This window comes from Triticum urartu, chromosome 5A, assembly GCF_056163025.1.
Source record: "Triticum urartu cultivar PI428250 chromosome 5A, HENAU_Tu73, whole genome shotgun sequence".
Lineage (NCBI taxonomy): Eukaryota > Viridiplantae > Streptophyta > Magnoliopsida > Poales > Poaceae > Triticum > Triticum urartu.
In genome coordinates this window covers 201,019,797-201,030,831 of record NC_141877.1, presented here as the reverse complement: position 1 = coordinate 201,030,831, position 11,035 = coordinate 201,019,797, and the positions used below count along the sequence as shown (strand labels likewise).

Genomic DNA, 11,035 nt, shown 5'->3' with positions numbered 1-11,035 from the left:
CAACGTTGGTGATCAACAACGGGTTTAGCATCAGGTTCCATATTAATTTTGTGCTAACATAGAGTGGGACTAATGCCCTTTAAATCATCAAGAGTATATCCAATAGTAGCGTGATGCTTCCTTAGAACTTTCAATAATCTTTCTTCTTCATGTTCTGAAAGGTTAGCACTAATAATAACAAGATATATTTTCTTTTCAGCAAGATAAGCATATTTCAAAGTGTCTGGCAATTGTTTTAATTCAAAAACAAGATCACAAAGGGGTATCTTCTTTATCTCTTTGGTCTCGGGGCGTCACAAAGGGGATCTTCTTTATCTCTTTGGCCGGCTGGAGGAGCCCTGGGCCTCTGACTCTTTGGGATCCGGCGACAGGTCCGGCTACTTGCTGGCCATGCCCACCACTCGGTCCAAGAGCTTCTTCTCAGCAGCAATCACAAGGGACTCGGTCAGCCGACTGCTAGCTGCAGCACAGGCGGCCGACTTCTCATAGTCCCTGGCTAACGTGATAATGCCCTTGGCTCCTAGCATCTTCATCTTGAGGTAGGCATAATGAGGTACTGCCATGAACTTGGATAGAGCTGGCCGGCCTACGAGCACATGATGATGACTCTCCAGGTCAACCACCTCGAACCAAATTGCCTCGCGGTGGATGTGATCTTTGTCTCCGAAGAAGACGTCTATCTTGATCTTGCCGATTGGTGAGAAGGAAAGGCCGGGCACAATGCCATGAAACACAGTCCGACTAGGCTGCAGTTGTCTCTCTTTGATGCACAACTTCTCCATGGTGTCACAGTAGAGGATGTTGATGCTGCTACCACCATCTATCAGAATCCAGGAGAAACGAGTAGCTCGCCTCTCCGTTGAAAGGGTAGCATCCAACACCAAGGCATAGGAACCCAGAGAAGGCATCACTTCCGGGTGGTCAGCACGGCTCCAGCTGATAGGCTTCTCAAATCAATGCATGAACTCTGGGGCAGCTAAGGCAACAGCGTTTACTTCATGGCACTGCTGATGTTAGATGTGCATGTCACCAGCCAAACTGGTGAAGATGACGTAGGCTCCATGCTCCTTGGGGTATTCATCTTGGACAGCGCCGACTGCTGGACGGGCCGTCAGCTGCTAGGGAGGAGGCGGCGGCTGGCCAGCAGGCGGAAGAGGTAGCAGTCCTTTGCCCTTGGAGATTCGAGTGAACCAGTGGCACTTCCGAGTGGTGTGGTTGGACGGATTCGCTCCACTGTGGAACTAGTAGGGAGCATCAAGGGTTTGCTCATAGGAGAAGGCTGGCAGCCAAGCAGGCTTTTCGCCCTTTTGACACTTTGGGCCGAGTTGCCCCTCCGGCTGTTGGTCCTCAGCTGTTGCCACCTGCTAGCTGATGACCCACAAGTATAGGGGATCTATCGTAGTCCTATCGACAAGTAAGAGTGTCGAACCAAACAAGGAGTAGAAGGAAATGATAAGCGGTTTTCAGCAAGGTATTCTCTGGAAGCACTGAAATTATCGGTAACATATAGTTTTGTGATAAGGTAATTTGTAACGGGTAACAAATAGTAAAAGTAAATAAGGTGCAGAAAGATGGCCCAATCCTTTTTGTAGCAACGGACAAGCCTGAACAAACTCTTATATGAAGGAAAGCGCTCCTGAGGACACATGGGAATTATCATCCAGCTAGTTTTCATCATGCTCGTATGATTCACGCTCGGTACTTTGATAATTTGATACGTGGGTGGACCGGTGCTTGGGTACTGTCCTTCATTGCACAAGCATCCCACTTATGATTAACCCCTATTTCAAGCATCCGCAACTACAACATAAGTATTAAGGTAAACCTAACCATAGCATGAAACATATGGATCCAAATCAGCCCCTTATGAAGCAACGCATAAACTAGGGTTTAAGCTTCTATTACTCTAGCAACCCATCATCTACTTATTAATTCCCAATGCCCTCCTCAAGGCCCAAACAATGGTGAAGTGTCATGTAGTCGATGTTCACATGAAACAACTAGAGGAACGACAACATACATCTCATCAAAATATCGAACGAATACCAAATTCACATGACTACTTATAGAAAGACTTCTCCCATGTCCTGAAGAACAAACGTAACTACTCACAAATCATATTCATGTTCATAATCAGAGGGGTATTAAATATGCATAATGGATCTGAACATATGATCTTCCACCAAGTAAACCAACTAGCATCAACTACAAGGAGTAATCAACACTACTAGCAACCCACAGGTACCAATCTGTGGTTTGGATACAAAGATTGGATACAAGAGATGAACTAGGGTTTGAGATGAGATGGTGCTGGTGAAGATTTTGATGGAGATTGACCCCCTCCCGATGAGTGGATCGTTGGTGATGGTGATGGTGATGTTTTCCCCCTCCCGGAGGGAAGTTTCCCCGGAAGAACAGCTCCGTCGGAGCCCTAGATTGGTTCCGCCTCGTGGCGGCGGAGTTTTGTCCCGTGAGCTAGCTTATGATTTTTTCCTCCACAAAATACCTCATATAGCAGAAGATGGGCATCAGACGGCTGCCAGGGGGCCCACGAGGCAGGGGAGCGCCCAGGGGGTAGGGCTCTTCCCCCACCCTCGTGGATGGTGGGTGGCCCCCTTCTGGTACTTCTTTCGCCCAATATTTTTTTTATATTCTAAAACTTGCTCCCGTGAAGTTTCAGGACGTTTGGAGTTGTGCAGAATAGGTCTCTAATATTTGCTCCTTTTCCAGCCCAGAATTCCAGCTGCCGCCATTCCCTCTCTTCATGTAAAACCTTGTAAAATAAGAGAATAGGTGTAAGTATTGTGACATAATGTGTAATAACAACCCATAATGCAATAAATATCGATATAAAAGCATGATGAAAAATGGACGTATGAACTCCCCCAAGCTTAGACCTCGCTTGTTCTCAAGCGAAGGCCGATATTGAAAACTATGTCCACATGTTTAGAGATAGAGGTGTCGATAAAATAAAATACGGACATGAGGGCATCATGATCATTCTTAGAACAGCAACATATACATATATTGTCATATGATATCTTATCTTAAAGTAATAATTCACTCACAATTTCAAGTATGAATTAGAAACTTCATTGAGAACCAACAAACTCTAATCTCAGTCATTGAGGCAATTGCAATTTATCATAACATAAGAAAGAGTCAATAAGAGCTTTTCAGCAAGTCCACATACTCAACCATCATTTAGTCTTTCACAATTGCTAACACTCATGCTATATTTATGGTTATGAAGTTTTAGGCGAACACAGAGAAAGATAGGGGCTTATAGTTTTGCCTCCCAACCTTTTACCTCAAGGGAAATGTCAACAATAATAGTCCATGAAAACTTACATCCAATTAGCTATATATATCAGGATCTTTCCAACACATTGTGCTTCCCAAAGGATAAAATGTAAAAAGGAAAGGTGAAAATCACCTTGACTCTTAAATGAAGTATAAGACAATAATAAAAGATAGGCCCTTCGCAGAGGGAAGCAAAGGTTGTCATGTGCTTTTGTGATTGGATGCACAAAATCTTAATGCGAAAGAACGTCACTTTATATTGCCACTTGTGATATGGACCTTTATTATGCAGTCCGTCACTTTTATTTCTTCCACATCACAAGATCGCATAAAGCTTATTTTCTCTGCACTAATAAATCATACATATTTAGAGAGCAATTTTTATTGCTTGCAACAATGACAACTTACTTGAAGGATCTTTCTCAATCCATAAGTAGATATGGTGGACTCTCATGGCAAAACTGGGTTTAAGGATATTTGGAAGCATAAGTAGTATCTCTACTTGGTGCAAAGAATTTGGCTGGCATGAGAGGGAAAGGAAATCTCAACATGTTGGATGATCCATGACAATATAATTTATTTCATATGTAAGAAAACATAACCCATTACGTTGTCTTCCTTGTCCAACATCAACTCTTTAGCATGTCATATTTTAATGAGTGCTCACAATCATAAAAGATGTCCAAGATAGTATATTTATATGTGAAAACCTCTCTTTCTTTATTACTTCCAATTAATTGCAACGATGACCAAAACTATGCTTGTCAAGTCTCAACAACTTTTATTCATCATACTCTTTATATGTGAAGTCATTACTCTCCATAAGATCCATATGATCCCTTTATGTCTTTTTATTTCTTCTTTTTTATTTTATTCCCTCAAGATCATAGCAAGATAATCAAGCCCTTGACTCAACACTAATTTTTATTATAAATAGCTCACGGACTCGATTACATAGAAGGATCATAAAGCAAAACTCAAAACTGGAGCATACTAAAACTTTATTCTAGTAGATCAAGATATTACCAAAAGAATCGAACTAAGCAAAATGGTAAAGATAAAAGTGTGATGGTGATACGATACCGGGGCACTCCCCTAAGCTTGGCAGTTGCCAAGGGGAGTGCCCATACCCAATGCTCAGTTCTTCTTTGTTGGTGAAGAAGGTGTTGGTGATGTTGGGTAGTCGCACATTGAGCATAGGAGATCCTCTAATTTCCGGATAATGCCCTTGAGTGCGATGATATGCTCCTTCAACAAAATATTTTCACTTGTGAGATACTTGTTTTGAAGGCGAGCTAACTCAATCATCTTGAAAGCTTCAATTTCCATTGGGGTAAAGAGATTGTGATGAGGTTGAAGGATTTCTTTGTCTACTACTGCCGGAACTTGATCTCCCATGGCCTTCTTGATCCCATCATCCTTGTTGATATGTCTGGGCTCTTCTCTCTTCAGCTCTATCTTCATTAGCCAAGCACCATTGCCCTCATTGTTGGAGGAGGAGGGAGATGACATGATGCCTGGCCTTGACAACCCTGGGAGAAAACAGCTAGAAACAAAAACAGGAGATATTTGCATGATACAATGGTCAAAACCTTTGGGAGATTATATAATGATTTTTTACCGACCAAAAGAAGTATCGTGCAAGAAAACAGAGTCCAGAGAGCACACGAGGTCCCCACAAGGCAGGGGGCGCGCCCTCCACCCTCGTGGACGCCTCGTGTCCTTCCCAGACTGCTTCTTATTTTCCTATTTTCTTAAATATTCCAAAACAGAGCAAAATTGCCATTAGAACTGTTTTGGAGTTGGTTTACTTACCATACCATGTACCTATTCCTTTTCAAAGTCTGAAATGTTCGGGAAAGTGTCCTTTATGTATTCCTTCAGGGTTACGGTTTCAATAACATTAGTTTCAACATTTATAGGATTACCTGAGATATAATGTTTGATTCTTTGACCGTTCACGACCTTCGGATTTGTGCCTTCGAAGTTGTTGACTTTTAAGGCACCGGAACGGTAGACCTCCTTGATGACGTAAGGACCTTCCCATTTATAGAGAAGTTTTCCTGCAAAAAATCTTAAACGAGAGTTGTATAACAATACGTAATCACCTACATTAAACTCACGTTTTTGTATCCTTTTATCATGCCATCTTTTAACTTTTCCTTTAAACAGTTTGGCATTTTCATAAGCCTGGGTTGTCCATTCATCAAGTGAGCTAATGTTAAAAAGCCTCTTCTCACCGGCAAGTTTGAAGTCATAATTGAGCTCTTTAATGGCCCAATATGCCTTATGTTCTAGTTCAAGAGGTAAGTGACATGCTATACCATAAACCATTTTATATGGAGACATACCCATAGGATTTTTATATGCAGTTCTATAAGCCCATAATGCATCATCAAGTTTCTTGGACCAATTCTTTATAGATCTATTATCAGTCTTTTGCAAAATTAATTTAAGCTCTCTATTACTCAATTCTACTTCACCACTAGACTGTGGGTGATAAGGAGATGCGATTCTATGATTAACATCATACTTAGCAAGCATTTGACGAAAGTCACCATGAATAAAATGTGAACCACCATCAGTCATTAAGTATCTAGGGACTCCAAACCTCGAAATATAACTTCTTTAAGCATCTTAATAGAGGTGTTATGATCAGCACTACTAGTTGGAATAGCTTCTACCCACTTAGTAACGTAATCAACAACAACTAAAATATGTGTGTACCCATTAGAGGAAGGAAACGACGCAATATAATCAAAGACCCAAACATCAAATGGTTCAATAACAAGTGAATAATTCATAGGAATTTCTTGACGTCTACTAATATTACCAATTCTTTGACATTCATCACAGGACAACACAAACTTACGGGCATCCTTGAAGAGAGTAGGCCAATAAAATCCGGATTGCAATAACTTATGTGCAGTTCTCTCTCCAGCATGGTGTCCTCCATAAGCCTCGGAGTGACACTTGCGTAGGATCTGTTCTTGTTCATGCTCAGGTACACAACATCTAATAGCACCGTCTACTCCTTCTTTATAAAGGTGTGGGTCATCCCAAAAGTAATGGCTTAAATCATAGAAGAACGTTTTCTTTTGCTGGTATGTGAAACTAGGTGGTATAAATTTAGCAACAATATAATTAGCATAATCAGCATACCATGGAGCAGTACGAGAAGCATTTATGACAGCTAGTAGTTCATCAAGAAAGCTATCATCAATAGGTAGTGGGTCATCAAGAACATCCTCTAACCTAGACAAGTTGTGTGCGACGGGGTTCTCAGCTCCCTTCTTATCAATAATATGCAAATCAAATTCTTGAAGCAAGAGAACCCATCTAATAAGTCTAGGTTTAGCATCTTTCTTTTCCATAAGATATTTAATAGCAGCATGATCAGTGTGAACAGTTAATTTAGAATCAACAATATAAGGTCTCAACTTATCACAAGCACACACAACTGCTAAATATTCTTTTTCAGTAGTAGCATAATTTCTTTGAGCACTGTCTAGAGTTTACTAGCATATTGGATAACATTTAATTTCTTATCAACTCTTTGTCCTAGAACAGCCCCTACAGCATAATCACTAGCATCACACATAATTTCAAATGGTAAATTCCAATCAGGGGGCTGAACAATAGGTGCAGAAATCAAAGCCTTCTTAAGCATTTCAAATGCTTCTACACAATCATCATCAAAGACAAAAGGAACATATTTTTGTAAGAGATTAGTCAGAGGCCGAGGGATTTTAGAGAAGTCCTTAATGAACCTCCTATAAAAACCGGCATGACCAAGGAAGTTTCTTATACCTGTAATGTCCTTGGGACTCGGCATCTTTTCAATAGCATCAACCTTAGCTTTATCAACTTCAATACCTCTTTCATAAATTTTATGCCCCAAGACAATACCTTCATTAACATTAAAGTGGCACTTCTCCGAATTCAAGACAAGATTAGTTCCTTCACATCTCTGCAAAACTCGATCATGGTTGCTTAAGAAATCATCAAAAGAAGTTCCATAAACGGAGAAATCATCGATGAAAACCTCAACAATTTTTTCACAAAAGTCAGATAATATAGCAGTCATACATCTTTGAAAGGTAGCAGGTGCATTACATAAACCAAAAGGCATACGTCTGTAAGCAAAGGTACCGGAAGGGCAAGTGAAAGTTGTCTTTTCTTGATCGTCTTTTGGCAAAGGTATTTGAGAGAAACCGGAATAACCATCTTGAAAGCAAAAATGTGTATGTTTGGATAATCTTTCTAGCATTTGATTAATAAAAGGTAAAGGGTAATGATCCTTTTTAGTAGCTTTATTTAATTTGTGGAAATCAATTACCATTCTATAACCTGTAACTATTCTTTGTGGGGTCAATTCGTCTTTAACATTAGGAACAATAGTAATACCTCCCTTCTTAGTGGCACAGTGGACAGGACTTACCCACTGACTATCAGTAACGGGATAAATTATACCTGCCTTCAGAAGCTTTAGTATTACTTTTCTTACCACTTCTTTCATTTTAGGATTTAGCCGTCGTTGGTGATCAACAACCGGTTTCGCGTCTTTCTCCAATTTTATTCTGTGCTGGCAGAGAGTGGGACTAATGCCCTTAAGATCATCAAGAGTATATCCAATAGCAGCACGGTGCTTCCTCAGGGTTGTCATTGATTTCTTTTCTTCATGCTCTGAAAGATTAGCACTAATAATAACAGGATATATCTCTTTCTCATCAAGATAAGCATATTTAAGAGTATCAGGTAAATGTTTAAGCTCAAATGCAGGATCACCCTTAGGTGGAGGAGGATCCCCTAGGATTTCAACAGGTAAGTTGTGTTTCAAAATAGGTCCCTGTTTAAAGAATACTTCATCTATTTCCCTTCTTTAATTCATAAACATATCATTTTCATGGTCTAGGAAATACTGTTCTAAAGGATCACTAGGATGCACGGCAATAGAAGAAAGACCAATAATTTCATCTTTACTAGGCAATTCTTTATCATGGGGTAGTCTATGAAATTTAGCGAAATTAAACTCATGATACATATCCCCTAAACCAATAGAAACAATATCCTTATTGCATTCTATCTTAGCATTAACAGTATTCAAGAAGGGTCTACCAAATATAATGGGACAAAAGTTATCTTGCGGGGAACCAAGAACAAGAAAATCAGCAGGATATTTAACTTTCCCACACAAGACTTCAACATCTTTTACAATCCCAACTAGGGAAATAGTGTCTCTATTGGCAAGCTTAATTGTAACATCTATCTCTTCTATCTCAGCAGGTGCGGTATCATGGATAATTTCTTTGTATAAGGAATGAGGTATTGCACTTGCACTAGCACCCATATCACATAAGCCATGATAGCAATGATCTCCTATTTAACAGAAATAACAGGTATGCCTACAACAGGTCTATGTTTATTTTTAGTATCGAGTCTAGCAATCCTTGCAGATTCATCACAGAAGTAAATAACATGCCCATCAATATAATCGGCCAAGAGATCTTTAACCATAGCAACACTAGGTTCAACTTTAATTTGCTCAGTGGGAGTAGGTGTTCTAGTATTACTCTTATCAACCACAATTGAAGCTTTAGCATGATCCTTTATTCTAACAGGGAAAGGTGGTTTCTCAATATAAGCAGTAGGAACAATAGGATCATTATAAGTTATAGTCTTTTCTTAAACTTTAATAGGTGCAACTAATTTTACTTCTATCGGAGGATTATATTTAAACTACTTCTCCTTAGGGAGATCAACATGAGTAGCAAAGGATTCACAGAAAGAAGCTACTATCTCAGAGTCAAGTCCATATTTAGTGCTAAATTCATGGAAAGCATCGGTATCCATAAAAGATTTAACACAACAAACTTAGGTGTTATAACTTACTCCTTACCTTCATCAAGATCCCAATCTTCAGAGTTGCGTTTAATTATTTCCAATAAATCCCATTTGAATTCGATAGTCTTCATCATAGAAGACCCAGTACAAGAAGTATCAAGCATGGAGCGATTACTGAGAGAAAGCCGAGCATACAAATTTTGAATAATCATTTCTTTTGGGAGCTCATGATTTGGGCATGAATATAATGTTGACTTAAGCCTCCCCCAAGCTTGAGTGATGCTTTCTCCTTTGCGAGGCCAAAAATTATATATATAACTACGATCACGATGAACAAGATGCATAGGATAAAACTTCTGATGAAATTCCAATTTCAATCGGTTGTAGTTCCATGATCCCATATCATCACATAGCCTAAACCATGTCAATGCCTCTCCCTTAAAAGATAAAGGGAAGACCTTCTTCTTGATAACATCCCCGGGCATACCTACAAGCTTAAATAATCCACAAACTTCATCCACATAGATTAGGTGCAAATCGGGATGTACTGTTCCATCACCTGTGAAAGGATTAGCTAGCAGTTTCTCTATCATACCCGAAGGAATTGCAAGGTAAACATTTTCAGTGGGTTTAGTAGGTTGAGGAGCAACGCTTTGCTCTACTGGTCGGGGTGAAGATACCCCGAACAAGCCCCTCAAAGGATTACGTTCCATAGTAACAAGTGTCAGTAAATTTCAGCACGCTATATAAATTTTTCCTTACCAAATTCCACCTACCAAAGGTACTTCACTCCCCGGTAAGGGCGCCGAAAAAGAGTCTTGATGATCTAACAGTATAGGGGATCTATCGTAGTCCTTTCGATAAATAAGACTGTCGAACCCAACGAGGAGCAGAAGAAAATGATAAGCAGTTTTCAGCAAGGTATTCTCTACAAGCACTAAAATTATCGGTAACATATAGTTTTGTGATAAGGTAATTTGTAACGGGTAACAAATAGTAAAAGTAAATAAGGTGCAGCAAGATGGCCCAATCCTTTTTGTAGCAACGGACAAGCCTGAACAAACTCTTATATGAAGGAAAGCGCTCCCGAGGACACATGGGAATTATCGTCAAGCTAGTTTTCATCACGCTCATATGACTCGCGTTCGGTACTTTGATAGTTTGATATGTGGGTGGACCGGTTCTTGGGTATTGTCTTTCCTTGGACAAGCATCCCACTTATGATTAACCCCTATTGAAAGAATCCGCAACTACAACAGAAGTATTAAGGTAAACGTAACCATAGCATGAAACATATGGATCCAAATCAGCCCCTTACGAAGCAACACATAAACTAGGGATTAAGCTTCTGTCACTCTAGCAACCCATCAGCTACTTATTCCTTCCCAATACCCTCCTCTAGGCCCAAAGAATGGTGAAGTGTCATGTAGTCGATGTTCACATGACACCACTAGAGGAAAGACAACATAGATCTCATTGAAATATCGAACGAATACCAAATTCACATGACTACTTATAGCAAGACTTCTCCCATGTCCTCAGGAACAAACATAACTACTCACAAATCATATTCATGTTCATAATCAGAGGTGTATTAATATGCATAATGGATCTGAACATATGATCTTCCACCAAGTAAACCAACTAGCATCAACTACAAGGAGTAATCAGCACTACTAGCAATCCACAGGTACCAATCTGAGGTTTGGATACAAAGATTGGATACAAGAGATGAACTAGGGTTTGAGATGAGATGGTGCCTGGGCGCGCTCCCTGCTACCTCTTGAGCACTACGTTGGTTTTCCCCGAAGAGGAAGGGATGATGCAGCAAAGTAGCGTAAGTATTTCCCTCAGTTTTTGAGACGAAGGTATCATTCCAGTAGGAGGC

At 40.0% G+C, this 11,035-nt stretch overlaps 1 protein-coding gene across 1 annotated transcript; it reads right to left on the bottom strand.

Moving 5' to 3' along the window:
* Positions 1-377: 377 nt before the first annotated feature.
* On the bottom strand, positions 378-908 carry LOC147970789 (uncharacterized). Its single transcript, XM_087523628.1, has one exon. The coding sequence runs from the start codon at positions 906-908 to the stop codon at positions 378-380; it is 531 nt and encodes a 176-aa protein (XP_087379754.1).
* Positions 909-11,035: the final 10,127 nt, after the last annotated feature.